Source organism: Dunckerocampus dactyliophorus, chromosome 7 (assembly GCF_027744805.1).
Source record: "Dunckerocampus dactyliophorus isolate RoL2022-P2 chromosome 7, RoL_Ddac_1.1, whole genome shotgun sequence".
In the NCBI taxonomy this organism is placed as follows: domain Eukaryota; kingdom Metazoa; phylum Chordata; class Actinopteri; order Syngnathiformes; family Syngnathidae; genus Dunckerocampus; species Dunckerocampus dactyliophorus.
In genome coordinates this window covers 9,352,503-9,380,286 of record NC_072825.1, presented here as the reverse complement: position 1 = coordinate 9,380,286, position 27,784 = coordinate 9,352,503, and the positions used below count along the sequence as shown (strand labels likewise).

At 40.4% G+C, this 27,784-nt stretch overlaps 2 protein-coding genes across 12 annotated transcripts in view; one reads left to right on the top strand and one right to left on the bottom strand.

Moving 5' to 3' along the window:
• Nucleotides 1-23,126, top strand: part of clcn1b (chloride channel, voltage-sensitive 1b) — a 41,118-nt gene extending 17,992 nt beyond the window's left edge. The window contains exons 6-25 of the mRNA XM_054781701.1: nt 603-680; nt 5,479-5,557; nt 7,836-7,961; nt 9,754-9,838; nt 9,904-10,005; nt 12,343-12,427; nt 12,571-12,726; nt 13,714-13,783; nt 13,882-13,992; nt 15,091-15,304; nt 15,388-15,521; nt 17,303-17,484; nt 17,554-17,635; nt 17,710-17,792; nt 17,878-17,922; nt 18,009-18,113; nt 18,916-19,002; nt 20,414-20,917; nt 22,526-22,632; nt 22,761-23,126. Coding sequence (XP_054637676.1) covers nt 603-680; nt 5,479-5,557; nt 7,836-7,961; nt 9,754-9,838; nt 9,904-10,005; nt 12,343-12,427; nt 12,571-12,726; nt 13,714-13,783; nt 13,882-13,992; nt 15,091-15,304; nt 15,388-15,521; nt 17,303-17,484; nt 17,554-17,635; nt 17,710-17,792; nt 17,878-17,922; nt 18,009-18,113; nt 18,916-19,002; nt 20,414-20,845 — 2,256 coding nt within the window. The 3' untranslated portion in view covers nt 20,846-20,917; nt 22,526-22,632; nt 22,761-23,126. The remainder of the gene's footprint in view (nt 1-602; nt 681-5,478; nt 5,558-7,835; nt 7,962-9,753; nt 9,839-9,903; nt 10,006-12,342; nt 12,428-12,570; nt 12,727-13,713; nt 13,784-13,881; nt 13,993-15,090; nt 15,305-15,387; nt 15,522-17,302; nt 17,485-17,553; nt 17,636-17,709; nt 17,793-17,877; nt 17,923-18,008; nt 18,114-18,915; nt 19,003-20,413; nt 20,918-22,525; nt 22,633-22,760) is intronic.
• Nucleotides 22,481-27,784, bottom strand: part of fam131bb (family with sequence similarity 131 member Bb) — a 31,970-nt gene continuing 26,666 nt past the window's right edge. For 8 of the 11 annotated variants that reach the window (XM_054781680.1, XM_054781684.1, XM_054781688.1 and 5 more), the window contains one exon: nt 22,481-26,240. In XM_054781680.1, coding sequence (XP_054637655.1) covers nt 25,998-26,240 — 243 coding nt within the window. In that variant the 3' untranslated portion in view covers nt 22,481-25,997. The remainder of the gene's footprint in view (nt 26,241-27,784) is intronic. The other 3 variants (XM_054781690.1, XM_054781686.1, XM_054781691.1) reach the window with 1 other exon arrangement.

The following is a 27,784-nucleotide window of genomic DNA, read 5'->3' as shown; positions in this document are numbered from 1 at the left end:
ATTTTAATTTATAGTTATTTTAGATGGCAGAAAATACTAAATTTCCTTGGAGAAAATATTATAATATAAATGTATAGACTATAAATGTAAATATATGTTTTCTATTAAATATTAAACAATATTTGGATTATATAATAATACTATAATACACCAATAATGATAGTATTTTTATATCATTTCAATTTAGAGTTAATGTGATTTTAGATGTCAGAAAAAAATGTATTTTTCTGCAAGTATGGTAAAAGTAAACAATAAATGTATTCATGCTTTCTTGATTTTTAAAAATTAAATATTCAACAATATTTTTTTGTAACAAGTTTTCCATCCTCGTTCCATCCAGCATGGCCGTACTTTCATTCCTGTTCTTTTTGCAACTTTAGAGGATAATAAATCATGGGCTGTCTTGTTGTCCTGCCCTGCCTCCCCTTGCTGATTATTCAAGTCCTCCAAGGAGAGCATTAGTTTTAGTAGCGAGGAGGCCATTTCTCATGGCAATTACACCCTGATTGATGTGTTTCGATAGCAAGACGACCCACTTTACACTCCCTGTTTTACATGCCATTGTCAATGTGTGTGTGTGTCTGTCATGCACATCGCACTAGGGTCCATTCGTTCACATCGCCAGTATCTGTGCCGCAGTCCTCAGTCGCTTCATGTCCATCTTCTCTGGCGTCTATGAGGTAAGCCGGAGCTACAGGCAACACACGGACTGACATGACGTGTGCTTTATTTCCTCCTGATCTTAAATGTTGTCTTTTGTCACAACTACACGATTCCCATTTTTATTTCAAACTAAGAAGACGTAGATGACCACAATGTATCCCACAAGACATCCTCCAATTGGACTGTCAGAACTCAAATGATTTGCCAGTTGAACAAGTTTTAACGTAAATTCAAAAAGTCAAACAAGAATCCGGCAGCAAAAAAAAAAAAAATCAAAGTCTAGATATACATTTTTTGCTTTTGTAAATGTTATTTTGCAATTGGTGCTGACAAGGCACTGTAGAAAAATAGCAATAAAAATAGCAGTGAAGCTGAAAAAATGAAAAGAAAATACTTAAACACAAAAAAGTAGCGCTCATTCATTTTTTTTCATAATGTTTTACTTTAAGAATGAATAGTTATTTTAAATGATATTATATTGTACAATTTAAATTATAGAATAAGTATTGACTTAGTGTTTTTTTAATTTATTTTTTATTTTTTTACAAGACAGCAATTTCTCAGGAGGTATCAACATGCCACAAATGTCGTCTTTGTTTGGCAGTGTGCAGTGCTCATTGACGCCCCCTTTGGCTCAGCTTCCTCCAACCCTTTTTCACATTTTTCGTCCTGTGCATGACTTAAGCCTCATGCACTTTGTCCCCACAGTGGTACGCAATTTTGCGTGTCAGTGAGTAAATTGGTCATTAAAAGGTGTGAACTATGTGTAAACTGTGCAGGGCTGCGTGCCAGTGCGCAAAGAAAATTTTGAAATATTTGTGACAAGCATAATTTCCGCGAAGGCAACGTGAACGCACCACAACCTACGTATGTGCAAACAATGCGGGCGGTGCATATCAAAGCATGCCTCATTCACATGAATAGGTTAACTTTTGTACTACCTTTTGGAGCAATTTGAGGGGAATCCTCAAGTAGCGTAGTTCCTGCTCTCTGCAGATTCTCTACCTGCAGCTGCAAGAAAATATAGATTTACCTTTCTTAATTGCATGAGCTTATTCTCTGGAGTCCAACATCTTGTAGGTTCCTTGGAAGTAGAGAAATGAACGACGCTATAGTGGTGGTGCCTGCTGTTGCGTGGCGTCATGTGGGACACAGCGTGACAAAGCAGGACCAAATAATCCCACGACTGCTTCACGGATGCAGGAAGCGGTGGTGACAATGCATACCCAAGTGGGAACAATGCATGTCGCGCGTACTATTTTTGCGCACTAGATGTAAACACGACTTGACAAGGTGTAAACAAGTGCGGGAACGTGGTCATTTCGTGCCAAATGCGTAACTTACGTGTGAACAGAACGCAAGCAGTGCGCAAACTAGTCTTGACGCTTTTCAGGCGTGACATAAGTAAATAAATTACACGTATTCCAGAGGCAAATTGCAACACAATGCGGAGGCAAAATGCGTGCAAGCGTAAACGCCGCTAAACACAAAAAAAAAAAACCCACCACCATTGTGCCAGCAGTGCATAAGCAAACACTGTTTTAAACACAAAATGAATCTCTGACATGATGGGATACATTAAGGAGTCATTCATTTAACTCAATTGAGCCTCTAATGTATTTGGCAAGTTCATCGTGAGAAATGTATGAATTATGCCAAAAAACTGCATTTTGTTGGTCACTGGAATCTATTAAAGTTGATGCAAGAGACAAAATGGGAAAACTGTTTTCCTCTCCCATCTGTCTATCCCGCCCTGCTTGTACCCCCTGCCTTTGTTTTGGCACCCTCCCTGCCACCCATCACCCAGCCACCCTTGCACCTCGTCTGTGTTTGTGTCTGTCATTATTAATAGTGTGATGGTCATGTCTGGCATGTGGAATAATGTTGACCTCCCATTTCCCTCCCTCGTGTTCTTTCTTTACTCCCACCTCCTCTCATTCATCCTTACTGCCCCCACCCCCTTGTCCCTGCTGACCTTTAACCCCAGAATGGCACCCATAACCAGGACCTGTTGGTGTGTGCGTGTGCTGTGGGAGTGGCCACTTGTTTCGGTGCTCCCGTGGGAGGCAAGTCAGGCATCTTAAATGATAACTTACTCATTCAACTTGGATATTAAACACTTCTGATAATGTTGCGGTCATAAAGGCAGAAATGTTAGCAATACTAGCATAGGTACAGTGTGAAAAAGTGTCCTGATTTCTGTTTTTTTTTTTTTTGCATGTTTGTCACACTTAAATGCTTCAGATCATCAAACAAATTGAAATATTAGTCGATGACAACACAACTGAACACAAAATGCAGTTTTTAAATGAAACTTTTTATTATTAAGGGAGAAAAAAAGTCCCAAACCTACATGGCCCTGTGTGGAAAAGTGATTGCCCCCTAAACCTAATAACTGGTTGGGTCACCCGTAGCAGCAACAACTGCAATCAAGCGTTTGTGCTAACTTGCAATAAGTCTCTTAAGTCTCAGCAGCGCTGTGGAGGAATTTTGGTCCACTCGTCTTTGCAGAATTGTTGTAATTCAGCAACATTAGAGGGATTTTGAGCAGGAAGCGCCTTTTTAAGGTCATGCCACAGCATCTCAATAGGATTCAGGTCAGGACTTTGACTAGGCCACTCCAATGTCTTCATTTTGTTTTTCTTCAGCCATTCATAGGTGGACTTGCTGGTGTGTTTTGGATCATTGTCCTGCTGCAGAACCCAAGTTGGTTCCAGCTTGAGGTCACAAACAGATGGCCGGACATTCTCCTTCAGGATTTTTTGGTAGACAGCAGAATTCATGGTTCCATTTATCACAGCAAGTCTTCCAGGTCCTGAAGCAGCAAAACAGCCCCAGACCATCACACTACCACCACCATATTTTACTGTGTTGTGATGTTCTTCTTCTAAAATGCGGCGCTACTTTTACGCCAGGTGTAATGGGACACACACCTTCCAGAAAGTTCAACTTTTGTCTCGTCAGACCACAGAGTATTTTCCCAAAGGTCTTGGGGATCATCAAGGTGTTTTCTGGCAAAATTGAGACGAGCCTTAATGTTCATTTAGTTCATCAGTGATTTTTGTCTTGGAACTCTGTCATGCAGGCCATTTTTGCCCAGCGTCTTTCTTATGGTGGAGTCATGAACACTGACCTTAACTGAGACAAGTGAGGCCTGCCGTTCTTTGGATGTCACCTCTTGGATGAGCCACTCCTGGGAAGGTTCACCACTGTTCCATGTTTTCACCATTTGTGGATAATGACTCTCACTGTGGTTTGCTAGAGTCCTAAAGCTTTAGAAATGGCTTTATAACCTTTTCCATAGCGATAGATCTCAATTAATCTCAGTTATGTTTTAACAGGGATCAATCACTTTTCCACACAGGGCCATGTAGGTTTGGATTTTTTTTCTCCCTTAATAATAAAAAGTTTCATTTAAAAACTGCATTTTGTCATCACTTGTGTTGTCATTGACTAGTATTCAAATTTGTTTGATGATCTGAAACAAGTGTGACAAACATGCGAAAAAAAAAAGAAATCAGGAAAGGGGTAAACACATTTTCACACCACTGTACTGTATATGAGCTACTGTATAGTAATAATTACAGTCACATTTTAACAGCAGCATCATGCTAGGTTAGCCTTTTTTCTGCCTCAGCAGACCGTTGGATAGTTGGCTTCATTTTAAGATGTGTAGTGAAGCCTTTTTTTTTTTTAACAAAGCTGTAGAGCAACAAGTAAGATGGTAGGTGTTTCTCACTTTTGGTGCTCATAAACAGGCTCTAGGGCAGGGGTCACCAACACAGTGCCCGCGGGCACCAGGTAGCCCGCCACGACCACATGAGGCGCCCGCAGGCCTGCTTTTCATTCAGGTTTTCAGTTAATAATGTGTGAACACTAGAAGAAAAGTTTTGTGAAACATAAAATGTGAGTTGTGGGTACCAGCATTTTGTGAATGTTTTGGTAAATCAAGCATATTTGATCTGTTTGGGTTGAAATAAGGTATGAAAATCTTTTCTACAAAAATGAGTAGCTCGTGGCCATTTTCATTTTCTAAAAGTAGCTCTCGCAAGAAAAAACGTTGGTGACCCCTGCTCTAGGGATTGTATGAACATCATTAAAAAGTCCCTTTTGTGTGATAGGGGACCTTTAAACTAGCTTCCACTCTAAATAACATTATATAATGTAAATTGAATGCATAAATAAAGGCCAAGAATCTTGTTGATTGACACGATGTTACCTTGGTAACCAGTGCCCAGCATGCCTGCTCGCTTCCACAATGATGCACAGTTGCTCCCTGTTTATACATGTGGACAAAAGTCTTGGGACACACCTTTTACTCAATTATTTTTTGGATCTTAATCCTTTATCTCTTTATGACATTCTGAACAGTTGTTTTCGCTTCCAACTTTGTGGGAGCAGAAGGGGAGGGTCATTTTAAGGCAGAATTAGCCGAGTTTAGTGTGGAAGAAGGCCATTAAACTTGTTTGGGATGAACTACAACAGGCAAACACTCTGAAAATCATGTAGAAAGTTGTACAAAGCAAGTGGACACTTGCGTCCCGACACTTTTGTCCATACAGTGTTGCGTCGTTACGGCTTTCGAGCTGTTATGACGCAGGCGCATCCTCACTGCTGCTGTGTCACGATGGTTTCCTCACGTCTCTATTACCTCACTGAGCATTATTTATTCACTTGATCCACTTGTGCCTCCCCACTGTCACGTCACCCTGTCTTTCCTTACCACCACCCCCTCTCCTTTCATCCCACCACTTTCACCCCATCAACCACAAATCCCCTTTTTCCCCCCTACTCTTCTGTTTTCTGTGTCAGTAGAACCCTTATGGTTACACAGATATTCTGACTGTTGGCTGTGCCGTCGGGGTGGGATGCTGTTTCGGCACTCCACTGGGAGGTACTGTGCAAGCTTGAATTTCTTCACGACATCCCTCTGCGTGGATGTACACTGCACAACACAGCCATCTTTTTGCTAGTCTTTTTGCAATGAATCCAAAGCAAGCGCATGTAATCTGGTGGATTCATTCTGTGATCATATGCTTGACATAAGTGCTGTCATTATGATTTATCTAAACAACAAAGAGGACTGAGTAGGCAATAACTGGAGCGAGAACGTTATTTCCAAAATTTTAACTTAAACAATCATTTGGAGTGCATGAGAAAGTCGAAAGGAAAGCGTAGACCGCTCTGACCACATCAGGGGCTGACCACTCATGATACGGTCACCTCTTGTTTATTCCAGACCCGTGATAATTGAATTTCAGCGAAGTAGGATGCCTTCTTTACAAATGGACATTTTCAGAATGTAGAAAACCTGTTCAGAGTTGCGTTTTAGCTGGATTACGGCCGCAACAGAAGCCCTCGTTATTATTAATTATTATTATGATGATGATTATGTTATTATTAGTGTGCTTGTTGTGAGATAATTCAAACCTGCAATAAAAACCGGTTGATTGAGTCTGGCTGGTATGTGTCACCTACTGACACCTAGTGACCAGTGACCAGACTGACAATTTGATAGCATTTTCTTAATGCCTTATATTTGTATTTTAGTTCATTTCGTCATTTTTATGCTTGAAAATGCTTCATTTAGGCAAAAGATACATAAAATGTGCTTCAATATGGATATTTCTTTTACTAATATTCAACCATGAAGAAGCATGATTTATTATTTAATATATTTCAGAAAAAATGTGATAGAGTGAGGCCTCAAAATTCGATCCGCGATGTGGCCAGAACGACTGTACTTCAAACGCAGCTATAACAAAAAAAAAAACGTCCTCAGAGGTTGCCTTCAGCCACAGCTGCTAATGTATTTTGACCCTAATTAAAGACCCTAGCGGTTATTTGCGTTTGTAGGCCACGCTCCCAGCGGCCATTAATCGAAGAGAGGTGTTAATGCCTCCTTATTGGGAAATAAAACATTTGCATCTCACTTTATTTTGGTGCCATCATAACGTGACAGTCAAATCTAAAAGCTTTCATTACCTTGTTAGCTGCTTGGTTCCCTTTGTATAAACAGTAATTAAATAACTCATCATTATTACTCATCTTTAAAGCCCAATTTCACATTTTTATAGCCTCCATTGATCATTTGACGATGTTTTCTTTTTCACATAAAGTCCATAGTCTTTTTTTAACACTTCTTAATCATAGTGATATTGTAGCAATTATTAATAAGTTATAATAAATTATTGATAAAATGTAAATTGGATTTTATAATCATTTTCAAGTGATTTGTCGAATAACTTCAAGTGTTTTTAATGGGTTTTAAATGGGTTCTCTTTAAACAAGTGTGATATACTGTACAGTGATTACCCTATTTCTTCAAATAGTGGCCAGTGGCATTTATTTACTCACTGCAGAGAGTACCAGGCTTCGACTAGAGGGCAGGCATTGCTTGTACAACCGCATTTATTAGACAATACAAAATCTGTATTATCATACATTTCCATTTACATTACATTACAATTGCTCAGTTGTTGGTCCCATCCATCCATCCATCCATCCGTTTTTTTCCGCTTATCCGGGTCCGGGTCGCAGGGGTAGCAGTCTCAGTAGGGAAGTCTAGACTTCTCTGTCTCCAGCAAGCTCTTCCAGTTCCGCCGGGACGACACCAAGGCGTTCCCAGGCCAGCTGTGAGACATGATCCCTCCAGCGTGTCCTACAGTAGGTCTGTCCCGGGGTCCTACGTCCGGACGAGGTGCGGTCTCTCTTTTTATCGTTTTGCAGCATTTGCTATTTAAACTGCTTTCCGGTTAAACGCCACTGTCAACATCAGCTTTACAGACACACCTGGCAGTTTATTGGGTTATGGCGTGTATTAGAATGGAGGCCACTATTTGAAAAAATACGGTACATTAAATAAAAATGCATGTCTAATTCCTGACGGCTGGAAGTCACTAATATGTGTGTGCGTGTGTGTGTGTGTGTGTGTGTGTGTGTGTGTGTGAGAGAGCGAGAGAGAGACCACTCGTGTGTTTAGTGGCCCTCCTCTTGTGTATGATTACATCCTCAGCTTCAAGTGTTTTTAGTCTCCCTCAGCATATTTTAACTCATTTCTCACTCCCTCTCTCGTCTCCCTTGCTAACCATTTCTTAACATCCTCTCTAATCCTCCTCTCTTCTTCTTCTTCTTACCATCCCTCTCTCCTCCTCCTCCTCCTCCACCACCAGGGGTGTTGTTCAGTATTGAGGTCACGTCTACCTACTTTGCAGTGAGGAATTACTGGCGGGGATATTTTGCCGCCACATTCAGTGCCTTCATATTCAGGGTGCTCTCTGTGTGGAACAAGGATGCTGGTGAGACACAAACACATACACGCACAGAAAATATCGCAGCGCTGGCGTTTTATGGAAAGTAGCCGCTTGTGACAGCGTAGTCCTTCTTTTTCCCCCTTGTCATGTATAAATGGATAAGCAACACGTCTCCACCGTCCACATGTGGATGGAGGATATTCTCAGATTAGGGCCAATATATTAGGAACCCCCTGATGTAACCCAGATCACAGTTTGCCTTCGCAGGTGGCAACATGAAAAAACATGAGCTTACAGTGGCAGTACTATTAAAGTTCCACAGGCCCCGAGTATGTGGATAGGGTGTAGACTTTCAGCTTTCAACAGAAATTGCACATGATGTGGTATGCTTTGGATCATGACAGGCGCCAAACTTTTCTCGGCCCATCAGTCTGAGGCAAGTGTTTTTTGTGAAACGGCTGAAATTTAAAGCTAATAGGGAACTCATCATAATGAACCTATTATGTTTATTCATGGTTTTCAATGTTATCAGTGCCTTTCTTTACTGATAGGCTCTAGAAATCACATGGTTTTGAGGGGTGTGGTGTCTATTTTAATTCAATTTATGCAACCAAATGTGGTTCCCTGCCATATACAAGAGTTTTACTACAGTGTCATAGAATTACAGTGTGTTTTATTGGTGTTTGTTTGAATTCTGCAAAAGCTGTGGTCAATTTAAGTGCCGTTTTTTTGAACACTGCAAAGCTTTTTAATTTTTTGGGGTTATTTCTCGGTCAGTTACAGTATGCAAATATGCAACTCTTAATAACCAGGCAGTATGGGTATTTATAATGTTAAAATTTACGTGATGATGATCAAATTTGGACTGGTATGTTTATAGTCGGGATGCACAATTTTTTTTTCAAGTCAATACTGAACTTCTTGCTTCTCAAGACCGATATCAGTAACTGATAACTTATCTATATGTATTATTTTATACATTTAGATTTAACTGTAGTTTGTGCACACCTGGAGGTAAGAATGACTGGATTTGACAAACTGTACCCGTAGATTTGTCCTTACCAAATATCATGATATCACTGCTATTAAGAAATCATTAAAAAAAAAATATAGTACAAGCCGTGACTCCAAGGGGTTTACTCGGCAACAAAAGAGGATATCTTCAACGATGGTAAAGGGCTGGTCATCCAGCGCCATCATTTCCATGATGAAATCACGGATCACTTTAGCCCTCGTGTCGTCTCTGGCAAAGCGGCACGGCAATAGGAACAAGCCCTGGGCCCCGGGCATCGTAGTGATGCTGGTGTTTCAGGTGGCTAATAAAGCTTGATGCGTTGAAGCTTGGTGTTTTTGTCCCCCATCGCGGAATGTTTGCGGAGCATTTGGTGAAATGTCTTTCTCTGAAAAAGTGAACAGTGCCACACGATCGACGCCATGTTTGTTTACAGGTGAGCTCAGGGAAAGTTACCTTGTTTGCAGCATATCATAGAAAAGGAGCACTTGATTTGCTCAGCCTAACACACCTACAGCACAGTATGGGTAATGTCGCCTCATTGGAGTGTTTTTTAAAAAAAATCAGTTATTGGATCTAATTTTTAATGTTATGAAATGCATTGGTATGACGTCCGAGAATCATCGGTCCAATAATTATTGTGCACCCCTATTACATTCCAGAGACCACCTCTGGTATATAGTAGGGGTGTCACGAGACACCCAACTCATGAGATTAAACGGTGCATGAGATTGGGTCCACGAGGACGAGATGAGATTTTTAACATTCATTTTAAGAAAATGAAAAAATAAGACTGGACAAACAAAACGTTTTTCTTTCGTATAGTCACAATCACTGCTCTCTTCAAAACCAACTTCCGCATGGATTTCCCCTTTGACCTGCAAGAGCTGCCGGCATTTGCAATAATAGGGTAAGTTGCGTGTGTGTTGTAAATCAACTGAAACGTATCCGAGTGATCCCTCTCTTCTTTTTCAGGATCTCATGCGGCTTCTTAGGGGCGTTCTTTGTCTACCTGAACAGACAGGTGGTTCTGTTCATGAGGAGACCGACGGCGCTCACGCGGTTTCTGACGAAGCAGTGAGACTCAACACACTCACTGACATAGGCAACACAATACAGTGTGCCACAAGTCCTGTAACTATAGCCCTTATTTTTCTAAACCACAATTATGTAATCATTATTAATTTGTATGAATTAATAATTGTAGTTAATTGGACGGGTTACGACCTTTTACTGTACATTTTTTACTGCTGAAGGTTCTAAGTAGAGCTTCAAAATGCAAAAAGAAGAAATGGGAATGAGACCAAAAAAAATGGAGTAAGCAATTTATTGCAAAAAAGCATTTAAGTGAAATAGGCTGATCATCGTCTGAAGGCAAAAAAGCTTTCTGTCTTTGAACGCGGTTGGATTGTTGAGCTGCATAAGCAAGGCCTCTCGCAGCACGCCATTGCTGCTGAGGTTGGACACAGCAAGACTGTCACTTCTTCAAAGATGCTGAATGTTATGGAACAAAACAAATCAAGCGGTGAACCCCAAAAAATGCCACCACCCCTGAGCCGGAGCATCCAATTGGCTGTCCGTTAAGGCACAGGACCATCCTCATCCCAAATGAAGGTTATTATTGGTGTCGATTGCATTCCAATAACCGTCGGACGGCATCTGCGACAGAAGGCTTTTAAGAAGAAAAACATCTTCAACCTGGTCTCCAACACCACAAAATTGCCCGTTGGACATTGAAAGGTGGAAGACAGTTTTATTCTCTGATGAGAAAAAAATGTAACCTTGATAGTCCTGATGGCTTCCAACGTTACTGGCATGACAAGGAGATCCCCCCCACCTGAGATGTTTTCCACACGGCACAGTGGAGGGGGCGCCATCATGATCTGGAGTGCTTTTATCTTCAATGGAACAATGGAGCTTCATGTTGTGCAGGGGCATCAAAGGGAAGCTGGCTGTGTGGCGAGGCTTCAGGGGGCATCCCTCATGACTGAAGGCCCTCGTCTGTGTGGTAATGACTGGCTTTTTCAACAGGACACGGCTGCGGTTCGCAATGCCCGCCTGACAAAGGAATAATGTCACTCTTTCGGACCATCCTGCGTGTTCCCCTGATCCAAATCCAAATGAAAACATTTGAGGATGGATAGTAAGGAAATCAATTCCAGACAGTGGGTCCCTTCTGTGAAGCCAACCTCACCACCTGGAGCAGCATTCCCATTCATTCGCCTGCTGGAAACGTGCCCAAACCAATTTTTGAGGTGATTAACAACAATAGCAGCTACTCATTACTGAATTACTGGGGATTCAGGGTTTTTTGGAGCTATGGTCTTAAACTTTTGATCCTATTTCACTTTAATGCTTATTTGTAGTAAATTGCTTATTCAAAAATATTTTTGTCTCACTCCCATTTCTTCTTTTTGCATTTTGAAGCTCTACATAGACCCTCTTAAGATCCAACAGCGCAAAAATACACAGTTATATACAGTATATACAATTTTTGCGCTCCATATTTTTTAACTTTAATAATGTTTTGGAGTACATGAGAAAGTGGAAAGGACAAAGTAGCTCTCTTAGACCACATGGTAATTTATTACCAAGTATGTTGCAGAAAACAGCATCAACAGAACCAATGTTGTAGTAGCGGTAAGGAGCAAATAGCTCAGCCAGCATTAATACCACTGATGAGTTTATTGTAAACAAGAGTACGGCCAGTCTAACGCGCATGACTTTCACGCCAACAGCCAAATAGCACGTCTGACATTTTAAAGTGTATGCAGAGGGAGATAAAGCTGATGGATGCTCACCACGTATGATGCTTATCAGCAGTTATTTGTCGTTGTAGATTTGTTGTTGTAGGAGCCTTGAATAGCGACGTTTCTGAAGCACATTTGTCACAGGAAATAATGGAAATAAAAATATTCCATTCCAAGACCAAACTGTCACCATCAAAAGCCTTTATCAACTGTGCAGGCAATGTTTAAAGTCACCTTTTAACATTCTTAACAGGCATTCAAGCGCAAAAAGAAGTTCACCAGATAGTAAGACAAAAAGAAGAAGGCGATGATTTACATCTTAGATGCACCCTAAAAATATGTTAAGTGTAAAAAGATATTAACCACTATAAGAAGAACAAACAGGTCTATTTTAACTTTGATCTGTATGGTGCATATTCTTATTATTCCTATTTTCTTTTCTTTTTTTCTTTCTCACGTTCTCACCCCTTGCTGAGGAGGCTCCTTCTTTTGGAATGAATGTTGCAAAAAAGCCAAAGAAAAAGCACAGCACATGTAATCATTTGATACCATCCGAACTGAGCTCCTGTGCAATATTTTTTGATACATGATAGTATCAATGTGTTTGTCACTTGTGATTTTTCCACTATAAAGTGTGTGTGTGTGTGTGTGTGTGTGTGGCCAGTCGGTTGATCTATCCAGGCGCAGTCACACTGATCATCGCCACCTTCACATTTCCTCCTGGATTTGGACAGTTTATGGCAGGCGAGGTGAGGAAGGAATCTCCTCTTGCTAACATGAACTCATTTACTTGGCCGCAAAATGCATTTTGCGGCCAAGAAAATGCATTTTCATGTCATTATTACGCTGAGATTCATTTGACAAGCTTCCACTCCTTCCCTTTCTGTGTCAGCTAATGCCCCGAGAGTGTATCAACTCTCTGTTTGACAACTTCACCTGGACCAAAATAACACCGTCCTCCCCTCCTCCTGGCCTGGGACGCTCCGCCGTGTGGCTTCACCCTCAAGTCAGCGTCTTTGTCATTCTCCTCCTCTTCCTTGTCATGAAGGTGCATCCACCTTTTCATTGATGTGAAACTGTAAGACATCCGTGGGACATTTTGGGTCATTCCGGGTTTTTTTTTTGTTGTATTTACAAACCATTTTGGTTGTGTTGAACCAATTTGGGTGAAACTTTGCAGAGGACATTCATTTTCTCATCCCTGTTTCTTAAAATCTGGCTAAAATGGCAAAGCGACACAAAAACCGACACGTTTGCTCCTCGAGACTAAAAATGTCCCATTGAAAACCATTGAAGATTTCATGTTATAGCAAAGCAATCCTTTATGTTAAGTGTTGTAAACGCTTTGTAAACAGCTTTGTTTTTATTCCATAAAACAACAACTCAAAAATTCATATCTGATATGTCTATTTCAGAGAAGTAGCTTTAAAAGATGGTGGAAACAAATATTAATATATAATAAATTTACAGGAGATTTGAGATGCAAAATGTACAAAAGATTCAATACAAGAGATGTATCAGCAAAAACTCTGCCTGAGAGATAATAAATGAACTAATAAATATAATTGTATTATTATTTCAATACATTTTCTTTATTTATTGCTATTAAATGTATTTATTACAGTGCTATATCTACTATACTATAATGTTATTTTACTGTTTCCTGCATCGTGCATGTGATGCATACTTTTATTCTTGAAATGCTGCTGGGAAAACAAGCATTTCATTAACTCAATTTGAATGTAAAAAATAATAAATACAATTCAATGCATAATATATAATCAATAAATATGACTTTGTTCTATTAATTGTTTTTTTTAAGTATATATGATAGACAAATAAATCACACGTTATATTTTATATCATTTTATATTAGATTATTCTTCCTTCAGTTAAATGAATACCTGTCAGAAAGTGAGCATAATTATGCTGGTGAAGGCATGGATGTCATGAGTTAGCGTAGGTGTAGCTATTATTATTATATTAGCGAGACAAAACCTCCTCGTCCTTACTCTGATTCTGTTTTTGTGTTTAGTTCTGGATGTCAGCGGTTTCTACCACCATGCCCATCCCCTCGGGCGCCTTCATGCCAGTGTTCATATTAGGTAAGAGGATTTTTTGGTCTGTAACGCCAGCGCAGTTATCGCCTGCTGACCTTCAGTTTGGTTTGTCTTCACCAGCGTGCCTTATCTCGCTCCTCTAGGAGCCGCTTTTGGTCGCCTCGTAGGGGAGATCATGGCCACGTTGTTCCCAAACGGAATACTGTTTGATGGGATTGTGTACCGCATCCTGCCGGGAGGTTACGCCGTCATTGGTCAGTCTCAGTCCCTCAGCTGTCTAGCGGGGGTTGCCTATAAATTTGTCTTATGGTGGAAAATGAAGTCCAGTAGATGGCTGTCGTCTATTATAAGGCCAATCACAAACTACACTTTTCAACCATTAAGGAGTACATTCAAATCTTATTCGTATTTTGTGACGTTCCTTTTCCTTTTCATTTGATTATGTGTATCATAATATTTGTACAACATTTCATTTTTAGCACACTGAAATTTTGCATTGAATGGATAACTGTGGGCCTTTCAAAATTTGAACTCCTTAACCAATTACATTACATTCGTTTACCTTTTCCAAAGTTAATATTTCAAATGAATTAATTGCAATTATTTTAATACAATTGCACTATACACTATATAGTGTGGTTGACCCGATAGTGGAAAATGAAGTTCATTATTATCCTAATGACTTAAAAAATGCAAACTTTTTTTTTTTCAACTTAAAAAAATACTACATTATATATTATATTAATATATTATGTTATGTTATGTTATGCGATGCGATGTTGTGTTGTGTTGTGCTGTGCTGTGCTATGCTATGCTATGCTATGCTATGCTGTGTTGTGTTGTGCTGTGCTGTGCTGTGTTGTGTTGTGTTGTGCTGTGCTGTGCTATGCTATGCTATGCTATGCTATGCTATGCTGTGTTGTGTTGTGTTGTGTTGTGTTGTGCTGTGCTGTGCTGTGCTGTGCTGTGCTGTGCTGTGCTGTGCTGTGCTGTGCTGTGCTGTGCTACGCTACGCTACGCTAGGCTAGAATAGATTCGATTATAGCCTATTAGATTAGATTATATATTGTAATTATTGTAATGTATTGTAATTAATCTGAATTAATCGCAGATAGAATTTTTTTATCTACAATAAGTGTACCTTTTGAAAAATCATTTTTAAAGTTAATACGCCTATCAACATGAGACTGGATAATATGTTTGCTTTATGCAAACTGAATGTTTATTAAACATTCAGTTTTTTATAAACAGCTCAGCACAAACTGGACCTTAATGTATTAAACTGCACCTCTCTTCCATCACAGTTACTTGTGAATAATACAGATGGATGATATACCATCACATCCTTCCAGGTGCGGCAGCCATGACGGGTGCCGTCACGCATACAGTTTCCACCGCGGTGATCTGCTTTGAGCTGACGGGTCAGATCTCTCACATCCTCCCCATGATGGTGGCGGTCATTCTCGCCAACATGGTGGCTCAGGGTTTGCAGCCTTCGCTCTATGACTCCATCATCCAGGTGAAGAAGCTGCCCTACCTGCCTGAGCTGGCCCTCGGTCACATCAGGTAAAGACGGCACGTGAACGTCATCACCCGATGAGCCTGGAAAGATCGTCACGGTCGTTAATTACGGCGTTGTGCTTCATCAGCAAGTACAACATTTTTGTGGAGGACATCATGGTGCGTAAGGTCAAGTTCTTGTCGTCTCGCTCTACCTATCGTGAACTGAATCATCTGCTGGAGACCACAACGCTGAAGACCATCCCCCTGGTTGACTCCAAAGGTCGGGGCTTTGGCATCATCACGCTGTTTTTGGTGCAGCTGATGTCTCCTGCTGTACACTGTAGTGAAGAATCACAAGGAGGCTTTGTCCATGAAGTCATTCAAAAGAGTGAAATACAAACTATTTAATAGTTATTTATTTCATGACCGATTTAGAGATTTCATGATGGATTTATACATTTCACGACCTTTTTAATGATTGAATGATGCATTTCAATGCTGTGGCATGGAAAAAAAAGACAATTAACTAATTACTCGGAATGCTCCGATTGATCGGCCAACGATGAGTATCAGCCGATTTCTGTGTGAAACCATGTGATTGGCATACGCCGATAAATGCCTTTCAGCGCCTATCACCTCCGATTCGGGCTATTGCAGCCTCCAGCCTGGAGCGATCGTCTCCCGCCCGCTTTTCAAACCGAAAACAATCATGTCCGCTGGAACTTCCCTGCCGTTTGTGAGAGTGGTAGAAATAAGGAGCATGGTCAGTTTTCGTCAGTCAAACGGCAGCTAATGCAGCCGAACACTCGCCCGTGTGTGCGTGACAGTCAGAAGTCTAAAGCAAACAACCCGAAAAATAATTGAATTCATCGGACTATATGACCATCCTCTCTAAGCGGGGGGAGACACCAGGTTTACCGACTGCTCTCTCACTTGGAGCCCCGCTGCATGATGCCTGAAAGTCCTGCTAGAGCTCCGTAAGACAAATATACTCTCACATCCAAAGTCTCTTAAAGAAGGCGTCTCATCCTCTTTACATTTGAACTCATCATGAATAAATTGAAAAAAATGACAGTTAATCTATGTGATCGGTATCGATATCGGCTCATTTCACCCATGCGTGATCGGTATCGGAATCGGCAGCATAAAAGGCTGATCGGAGCATCCCTACAAATGCCATTAAATTTATTTAAATGTAAAAAAAATGTCCAAAATAATAACAAAAGTAATGAAATCTATCGGTAAAAATATGTTGGTCTTGAAACACATAATGACAAAACACTTTCAATATAGTTATCTTAGATTATACATCACAATTTAATTAATAAATGAAGAAATAATCCTTAATATGATTGAATTAATGTAATATAGCTCATATAATAATACAGAGATTGGCTGGCGACGAGGGTGTACAGTGCCTCTCGCCCAAATTCAGGGGGATAGGCTCCAGCATGCCCCCGCGACCCTCGTGAGAAAATGAATGAATGAATGAATATAATAATAATAATAATAATAGTATTATTATTATTAGATTTATATTTTAGCACAAAAATAATATTATTTATGTTCTTCAATACATACTGTAAATCACAAAATAAATTACCATTAAATAATTTCAGATACCGTCAAATTGTTAGCGTTAAAAAAGTAATTTAAAATACCAGTTTAAAAAAAAGCCATGAAATCTATCAATTAATCTTCAAATAAATGAGAAATAAATTGTTTCACTATTATCATTAAAAAAATTGAATTAATTAAATATACATTCTCAATAAAATTATAAATAAATAACTATATGAATTAAACAAAATACATTAGACATTGTATTAATTAAAATAAATGCACATTTTCATTTATCAATTAATTAAAATAAATGCACATTTTCATTTATCAATTAATTAAAATAAATGCACATTTTCATTTATTAATTAATATTACGTTTGTCTTTTTAGTTAATGGGTTTTATATTTATTTAATTTTGGTGCAACAAAAAAAAAGTCCATAGTTTCCAGTACAGTATAGTCTGACTAACTGTTCTTTCAATGCTCTTATGAATGAAAGAATCCATGATTCTCCTGGGCTCCATCGAGAGGACGGAGCTTCAAGCCGTCATCGACTGGTGGCTCTCGCCAGCCAGGCGGGTGTTTGAGAGAGGTCAGAGCTCACCAGGCCAAGACGCCAAAATCAGCTGGGAATCGTTCACCTTTGTAGACGAGGAGGGTGGAGAAGAGGGAGCGGAGAAGGTGAGGGCAGTAAAGATGGCCAGTATTGAGTATCGCACAGTGCAGTTTAATACTATACTTCATGGGCAGAGTGGACCGGTCCCGGATGAATGTAACGGTCCCATCCCATCTCCTAAACCTCAGGAAACCTCCAGCAATCATACAAGCTCAGGTAACATGCACATGAAGAACGACTTGTCCGTTAAATGTTACTTCTATTCAACCATCGCGTCTTCATGTCTTCAGACAAGCGCAAAACACCTTCTGTCAGGAGAACCCTTCAGAGACTCTTCTCCTCTTCATCGTCGACAGGACAGACAGACACACAGGTGACCAGAGAGACGGAAAGACATGTCCAACATCGCCAATGAAGTCAATATAGTCTCACATTTGGTGTTTTTGTTGTCCATCCAGGACACGGCACCCCCTACGTTAACTGACACCATGTCCCCAGAGGAGGTGACGCCACTTAACGTTATCAGCCAATGAGCAAACGTTGTACTCCAAGTTGTGACCGTTCGCTGTCTTGTGATTGGCCGCCGCAGATCAAAGCCTGGGAGGAGGCCGAGATGGACAAGCCAGTGGACATGGAACAGATCCGCATTGACCCCTCCCCTTTTCAGCTGGTGGAAAGAACGTCTTTGCACAAGGTAAGCAGCAACTAGGAGAACGTGTTTTGCAGCAACATACAGTATATCGTTTTGCAGTGCTATTAGACCATATATGGTTATTCCTATATTCCATATATGGTTATTCCTCAGTGCCTTAATTAGAATACAACCGGAAAGCACACAAAAGCCAAGTGGAATTAAACTTAGTTTAACTTTTAACACCTGTATGTCCAATTCCATCCAATCCAACTTTATTTGTAAAGAACTTTAAACACAACCACAGTGGACCAAAGCAGTGGACAGAATAATATATAAAACACATTAAAAGCACAAAAACAACAAGGTACATCTCAAATAAAATGAAAAGATATGAGAAACGTGTATAAAAATAACAGCCAGGATAAACTGCAATAAAAACAGATACAAATTAAATTAAAAAAATAAAATCCAATACATAACAACTAAAATAGTGTCAAAGGCCAAAGAAAAGAAATGGGTTTTAAGCAGAGATTTAAACTGCATTATTTATTGTTTTCATTATTTGTCATGTATTTATTTGGATATAAAAATTTTTAATTGCGAATATTTCTTTCCAACATTTGTGCTAAGTGCATTGTAATAGCAACATTGTGAACCAGAGGCGTGTGCGGCAATAACAGCACACACGCTACATATACGTTATGCATTATGTGCTCTGTGACTTGTTAATGCTGCACGTTATGGCGATGCATTGTAGAGTAAGTGTTTACGAGCTAAAGCGCAGCCATGCAAGCAGAATGCTGTCACGTTCCAACACATTTAACACTGACTGGATTGTGCCCTCTCCTCTGCTGTTACTCAGACCCACACACTGTTCTCTCTGCTGGGTCTCAGTCACGCCTACGTCACAAGCATTGGCAAGCTGGTGGGTGTGGTCGCACTCAAAGAGGTACGAGGCACTTCTTTTTCAACTGTGATTTATTTTTCTGCACATTTTTGTCGGCCGTCTTGTTTGGATGCTCTGTTGTCAAATAGTTTAGTATAATCAACGTGATATAATAAGAATTTTGTAGGAACCCCACGATTCGCATAGTTCAGTTACCCAATGCAATAAAAGACGCATATATTATTTTCATGAGAACTTAAGATACTGTATTATCAAAAAGTAGGGCTGGCAATCCATTAAAATATTTAATCACGATTAATCGCATGTTGTCCATAGTTAACTCGTAATTAATCGCAATTAATCACAGATAGAAAGAAATGTTTTTTGATAATAAGTGTACTTTTGAAAGCTCATTTTAAAGTTTTGAATACACGTATGAACATTAGACTGGATAACGGGTTTGCTTTGTTTATTGAACAGCTCAACACCAAATGGACCTCAATGTATACCAAACAAACACAAACACAAAGTACAACAAATACACTTCAGTAATGATCATTCTCTTCAAGCAAGCAAGCTTCTTCAAGAGAGCTTGAAACCTTTTAGCGAGAGAACACAATAACTTTCGCGAGATCTCGCAAAAATTGTGCAAGAGAACGCAGTCATTTTTGCAAGATCTCATAAAGCCAGGTGAAGCTACAGGACACACTCCCGTTCGTAGCTTGCCTCCACATAGCGAAAATCAGGTGGAAATGCATCATTTATTTTCCATCTTCAGCATTTGCGCATCCTTTCATGCACAATCGTAGAGGTATAAAGTGAGACTGTAACTACAGGAACAAGTTTTCATTTCTAGCAATTCATAGCTAGTGTTGCTGGCAACACCTCTTTGAGTACTGGTACCCAAAAGGAAATACGGTACATTGATTATCCATACATCCGATTCTATCACTTGTGTGCACTGCTTGTCCTAGAAGTAAACAGTCACATCAGAAACTCAGCGTATGTGCCGCTCTTAATTTGATGTTTCAACGCAAACATCCGCTACTAGCCCATCTTGGCACAGCAGCAAGTGCTTGCCAAACGGTAGCTCCCATATTTTTGACAGTAGGCGTTACTTTGTTCTATAACATTTCTTTACAATATGGCCGGTCTATAATAGTAGGATAACAGTCATGAGTGGAATATTAAGCTTTTCAAAACACCTGACAGTTTTCTACGGACGACAGCGCAGTGCTTTTTGTACCAAATCCGGTAGTGTTGTGGTTCATGCTGCTGACTTTCATGCAGCCAGCGTAGGTTCTAGTCCTTGCCCGCGCCCATCAGTGGAGCTTGAATGCCCCAACAAGTCAGGGATGGTGTGAAAGTTTTTGTTCCAAATGCTACTAATATCCAATATTATGATTCCATTGACTGCTTTCACATTGTTTCTCCATGCTCGTTCCACTGGGTTTGCCTTCTTGTCTTATTACAGTTACAGAAAGCCATTGAGGGCTCAACTCGGAGCGGCGTGCGCCTCCGTCCGCCATTGGCCAGCTTCCGAGACGCCAGCAGGAAAACCAAGAAGCACCAGCCTCCCTCCTCCACTCCTTCCTCTCCCACATGGGACAGGGACCTTTGGGGTGAGGGCAGCAGAAGAGAGGGGGAGCTGGCCAGGAAGGAGTCCAAGGAGGATTCCCGAGGAGGGATGTCCGCCTGTGACGCTCCCTCCTCTTCTGGCACCACAGGGAGCGGTGAAGGTGGAGGCGGGGACTCGGCCGCCACCCACGAGCCGGTGTTGCCTTCCACTTCCTCCCCCGCCTCACAGTCACCCACAGACTCTCCGAGCTCACCCTCCAGCCCTGTCCTCACGCTGTCCTCTCTGCAGGAGGAGCGGGATAGCGAGGAGTCGGACGAGCCCATCTAGGAATAACAAACTTTGTGCTGGGTGATGTTCCTCGAACTTTTTCTACTTTTTCTTTGATTTTTCAAATCTCAGGTGCCTTCCTGTGTCTTTGACAAACTTTTGACTCCTTCATCTTCATCTCTGTCCATCGATAAGTTGACCTATATGGGGCATCAATGTCCGCTTGTTCTCACTAGGATCTTCCATAAAAGACTCGCAGACATTAGATGCTTATGATGATGGAACTTTATATTGATAAACTGACCTCCAGGAGGCATTCAATGTTAATTTAAATTCATGATTCACTTTAATATACATTATATCCAAAATCACCTATAATGGTCTGTAATTTCTAAAAATAATAAATGGGGATAAATTATTACTAATTTATTTTACCACTACGACTCCATTATATTTTGTGAAAATAAATGTATTAATTTTATACATTTTGTCAATTTTGATTTATATTATTATTCAGAATTTTTTTTTTATTATCAACGATGGTGAAAACAATCAATATATATATTTTTTATCATTAAATATTATTTTTAATGGGAGGAGAGACTTTTTCTGAATGTTTGAAAGTCCTGTTTCAATCCATCCTTTTTCCATGCCGCTTATCGTAATTAGGGTCGCGGGGGTATGCTGGAGCCTATCCCAGCTGACTTCGGGCGAGAGGCGGGGTACACCCTGGACTGGTCGAGTCCTGTTTCCATGCAAGTGTTTACACAGTGCCCCAAGGAGTTGTGTCATAGCGGACGTGTGCATGTGCAAAACTCAGATTCCCGTATCTGATGTCGTACTTCTTTAGACAGACTAGTTGGGACTGACTCAACGGTGCCTCTGCTGGTTGCAGCCAAATAATACACTCCATTATGCCTCAATTGCTTCAAGACACAATTAAAGAACAATTGCACGGAATTCCTAACAGTTATTTCAGGGATTAATCAATTATTCCCCTCCTTAGAGTAAACATTTTTTTTTAAATTAAATTGCATGGACAAGAACATATGAATTAAAGTAAATGTAACATTTTTAGAGCTACAATAAAATTGCTCGGCCTTTGCTCTGGACGCTGCTGTATTAGACTCCTCAGTCTCCACTCTTCAGCATGAGCCCTCAGTCTCCCCCATCCATCCATCTATCGTCGATGCCGCTAATCCTCACCCTCAGTCTCCTCTCGGATACAAATGGTCTATACTTGCCAAGTTGCCGTGTCACCCCTCATTCTCCTCCGTTGCTGATGTTTGTTAGCGTATCTCATTCTAACTGACGATGCGTTCAATGGTTATGTTAATCATAAAGGTTTGCTCATCTTAGTGTAAAATGTGATGGAATTGCAAGAAAAAAGTGATAGAACAAAATAAGTAGTCATATTACGATTTTAAAAAGTCATAATATTGAATAAAATGAAATAAATGAGAAAATATTTATTTTGTCATTATTTTAAAATTGTCATAATCTTGGGTAGTCTACTTCATTTCACTTAGCTCTGCTGTTGCGAAATACTTTACTCCACAGTCTCCGCTATGCAGCAGCAGCCCTCAGTCTCCTCCTGCATAAAAATGGTCTACTAGTATACTTACCGAGTTGCCATCCATTGTGGTCGTTAGCTATCTTGTTCTCATTGATGATGCGTTCAATGGTTAAAACATATTTGCACAAGACATTTGTTGGTTTGTGTCTTTATTTGGGCCACAGGAGGAGTGGTGGAAGGAGGTTCGGTCGTGCAGTATTGAAGAGGAGAAAGGGAATGGAAAAAAACAAAAAGGAGGCGACAAGAAGGAAGAATGCTCCATCAAGCATGTGTAAGTGCCAATTTTTATACACACTTTTACACAGCGGCCATGTTTTTGGATTCAGATTATATGTCTGATTGCCTCCAATATCCTTTGGTTGAATTGACTTTTTTTTTCTTTTTTTTTTTTATAACCAGGCAGTGATTCTTCCAACAAGACAACACATACACACAAACATAGAAATATAGACAACAGATACAAAGGATTGAGTCACAGTCACGTACAAAAGGAGAGAGACGTGATCCTTAAAGCCTTAACATCCACAGGAATAAATGTGGCTTCTTATTTATTCATTCATTGGTTGATCAACAAAATAAAAGCAAAAATTCAGCCCCCAGCCAAAAAAAAGAAGAAGAAACAGTGGCAATTCTGCTTTTTCCATGCACGTTTCCTCTCTGAGGTGAGCCCATATTGAACCAAAGCAGCATTTAATAAAATGATAAGACTCTGTACAAGCTAATCCTCCCAAACTGCTAAATAAATAAATGAATATGTGCCATTGTATAAAGACATTCTTGTTTGGAGCCATCCCACACTCATCAAAATCGAACAAAATCTGCCTTTTCATCCCCCGCCAAAATGTCTTCTTGCACCAACCCCCACTACTTTTACAACCATGACACCTGTTGTAGTTTTAGGGATTTCAAGTAGAAAAATAAACATTGTCCCAACATTGCATAAAGAAGCAATCGATACATCAAGTCATTCAAGTCCGTTTTTTTATAGCTTAAAAGTTTCTCACACAAACCATGAGAAAAGGTGGAAAGTCTCCATACACAGAAAGTATCTTGTTCAGCTCCACCTCCTCTCTCCTTTCCTCTCAGGACCGTGTAAAATATAAAATTAAAAAAAAACGTCAGCATACACGAATGTCACACTCCACAAACAGTTGCCTCACACATGAGCAAGGAAGACGCCTTTAACTCCGCCTCTTCTATTCCCTGATTGGCTGACTGGGCAGCACACGTCCCTCGTTTTCATCTTCGCTCTAATGGAACTTGTAGTCATGAATTCAAGCATGTTTTAGGAGAAATCCTAAAATAAAAAGTGAAAAAAAAATACTGTAGTAGAATATTGGTGAGTGTAAGGTGTTTTATCTTTTCTATACTATTTACATCTATGTAACAAGAGGTGGCACCGGCAAGCCAGCCTTGTGCCTGCCTATTGCTGGTTACAATTGAGATATTCGTGTGTTTTTGGTGCACAAGTATTTGGACAAGTTGCCAATATTTCACCACCGCGTCGGATTAAAAAAAAGAAAACAATCAAGATGTAATTGAAGTGTTGACTTCAGCTTTAATTGAAGAGGTTTCACAAAATAGTGGCATTTACCATTTAGAAATGCCATATTATGCACATTAGCCTGACAGACAGTCAAGCTAACGCTTCTACTCCCGCTGGCACACAAAAGGGTGCAAATTTGTCAAACCATGCACTGTTCTGCTGTGTTGCCTGTACTGTTATTTGTCTGACAAATACACCACATGGCTGTTATTAAACCCCATGAGTGTGAAACTTGAAATTTCTCACACAGCTCAGCACACTCTACAAAACGTAACTTTAGGGTGTTAAGCATAATCAACATGAAATTTGGTGCATACATTTAGGGGACTGACAAGCACATGTTTGTCAAATTTGAGCTTGATGGAAAAACATTTTTGCACGGGCATGGACGGGACTGGCATGTCTTCCTAAGCATTTTGAACACAACCAATAGGGGGCGTCATAAATATAATTTATGTCCAAATTAACACATTTGTCAATACTTCAGAGCCCAGGCCTGAATCCAATTGAAACGTGGCTGAGTACTGTAATTAAAACAACAGGTGATTCAACAAAGTATTAGTTTTAGGGTTTGTGCACAAATGCAACCAGTTTATTGTGGTTTTTATAAGTCATGTATAGTAGCATGTCTTCCAGAGCATTTTGAACACAACACATTTGTGGTGACACAAAGATCATTTTAAAGAAAAATCCTGTAATTGTAACTATAACCATCATTTTTCACCATCAAACTCAAAAGTGGGTGTGTCATCATTGACAGGTGTGGTATGTATGGTTGTATTCATAATTCTGTCACTATGTCCAAATACTTTTGAGTCCCTGAAAATGTCTCTAATAAAATAAAATAAAATACTATAGGCTTACGATGGCTGTAATTCCTAAATGGCAACGGCCATTTTTGTGAGAGCCCGTAAATTAAAGCTGAAAATGTACTCATCAATCACATCTTGATTGTTTTATTTGTAATGCAATGTGGTGGCGTCACTGTCCAAAAACTTGTGGAGCCGTGTAGTAGTAGCAGTAGCGGTGATGGGGTGCACATGAGCCAACAATGAATCAAAATTTCAACACACAAATTCCCACTGAAAGTGTTCCCGTACATTCAAATAGTGTTCATCATCATCGTCATCAACATTATTAATAACTCAGGGTTGATGTTGTTGTCAAGTGGTTGTGTTCTGGTTGTGTGTGTGTTTGTGTGTGTGTGTGTTTGTGTGGTGCTAAAAGCTTTCAAGAGTGGGCCTCGGCGAACATCAACAGTCCAAAAGGCAACCTCTGATCGGTTGGATTGCATCAGTGCCAAAAAAAAAGAGAGTTCTGTCTTTTATTTTTCTTCCTCCGCTGCTCCGAGCCCACAGTAAATCCCACCCTCCTCCCGCTATGGTTCAGTGCAAAGTCTATACAGTGCTGTATAGTACAGGTACTCCATAGGAACATGCATACAGAGAGACAGAGTAGGAAGCACACTTATCTTTACAGTACAATCCTTATCTGTGCAGTGTTAATGTGTGTGCAGTCATGGAAGAATTCATCATTGGAGGGCTTTAAAACCTGCCTTTGGGGGGGTTGTATGTAAGAAAGGGGTCGCACAATGTTCTAATATGTTGTAAACAGCCCCCCCTCTCATTAATATTTTACCATACACTTAAACATGTATTTTTATCTTGCTCCTTTTTCTGCTTTATTACAAAATGTTTCCTATTATCATGTTTTAGTATTATGTTAAATTTTCATTATAGGATGATGGGGTCACTTGTCATCAGAAAAAAAGCATGCATGCACCCCCCCCACCCCCCACACCCCCACCCACCCCACCCCCAACCCCCTTATGGTCCCTGGTGGTAATGTCCGTGTAGCTCTGCCTCCTCCACCTCCATCTTCTCTATTTACCTTTGGGATGTAAGGCTTACAAAGTTTGTTGCATCAGGTCTTCCATCAGTCTTCTTTCAATCCATCTTGCAAAAAAATGTTCTTTTTTTGTTTGTTTTTGATACCTGAAAAGCAACAGAATAATAGATAGATATTGTATTACTATGTCTGACTTCGCTGGTCAGTTTGTATCAAGGAGTCACTTCACACAGCTCAGGAAGTCAGTTGGTTGCCATGGAAGCAGCCGGCCCTTCTTGCTGCTGCTGTCCCTCCTCTTCCTCCTCTTCTTCTTCCTGTAGCGTGTGAGCAAGGCTGCTGGACGTCCCCGCGTCGGAGGCCTTCTGCTCGACCGCTGGCTCCGGCGGCAGTTGCCCCGGACTACTTGCACCGGAGGCGTCCCCGGGCTGCGTGGGTGGAGTCAACATGGCCGACTCTGGCTCCATACACAGTGTCACCTCTCCATCCTGAGGCAAACACAGACAGATAAAGCCCAATTGTAGCCGGGAGATTTATATACATTGCAAAAAAGACGGCACATTAATTAGAAACATGCTGTTATTCTCCAAATTTGAAAACCACTGTATTATATATACAGCAGATCCCCACAGTTACACATTACTTTTGGTCAAAGCATCTTCCTGCTGGAAAATGTGACTGAATGAACTTGTGAGACAGCACAATATACATAGTCCCTCCTGCAGATAGTGCCATCAAACTGCTTTCTATTTAAGTTAAGTTCTATTTAAAGCAATTACAGTAAATTAAAGTAACTGAATATTAAGTGGAGCAAATGCCGAACCGCGAATAGGCGGGGTTCTATTATAGCAACTTTAAAATTAGATGCAGCTCACTGGTAAGTGGCGCTAATTGAGTTATTTTTACAACAGGCTGGCGGGCTACTTCATGTGTGCCCACAGGCATCGTGTTGGTGACCCCTGGCTTAGAGGAAGTCCGACTTAGCGCATCAAAGACGAGGTACTGTGTTATTTCTACACCGTGAATATGTGAACATGAATCATGTTGCAGCCTCCTTTGCATGATATCATTGTGTTGCAAATGTTGCACTGAGCCGATCGCTCTTTTTCATGAAGTTAAGCCAAACTTTTTTGCTGCTTCTTCTTCGCTGGTGCTCGCCGGCTTTTTCTTCGTTGGTGTTCACGACTCATTCTTCCGGTCGGTGAAGTGCACATCGAGTCTAGGAATCGAAATAAATACATGTGAACGATCCTGGGAGAATCGGAATGTTAGTCCCGGTTCCCATCGATGCTCGAGACTCGATGCCCAACCCTAATCATTTGACAGCCCTACTTATTAGTTATTAATATCAACAGTCCAGATTTTTCACATTACATTATGCCTTCTGCTGCGGGCCACGAACAACAGGCCGCCCTTTCCACACCTCTGCTTTTATAGCGCTTTGTCAGGGTTGAGCACGTGATGTGACCTCAGCTCTGTGAGCAACAACAACTACAGTACTTAGCTTGTTAGCTTCCTACTGTATGTAGCAAGTGAACGATGGTAATTAAAAAGAGAAAGGGAGTGTTACTGCAGCTGGAACTAATCAATTCGTCAGTCATTTTTAATGCAAATGTAGATCTGACATAAGAAGAGGAGGCTTTCACGGAGGTGGGCTGTCTGCTCTCTGAACGAGTCGTATATCGATAGGAAATAATGATGGATAGATCATTAATGTCCAAGAGAAATTCACTGTACTACAAGCTGACCAATCACATCCTTAATGGAGCTCGAGGATTTTTTTTGGAAGTGCACGTCATGCTACGTGCAGATTGAACTTGAAACTGAAACTGGCGAAATGCAACAAAATGCGTACCTGGAGAGCAGCATATTTAAGGGTCAAAATGCGTGCCGTATACTGTACAAAAAATGCGCACATGTTGCCAGGTCTGCAAGTGTAACACGAATGATTTTCACACCAATAGCTGAGTAGCACCACCGACATTTTAAAGTACATGCAGAGGTACAGGTTGCCATCGTCAGGAGATTGCCT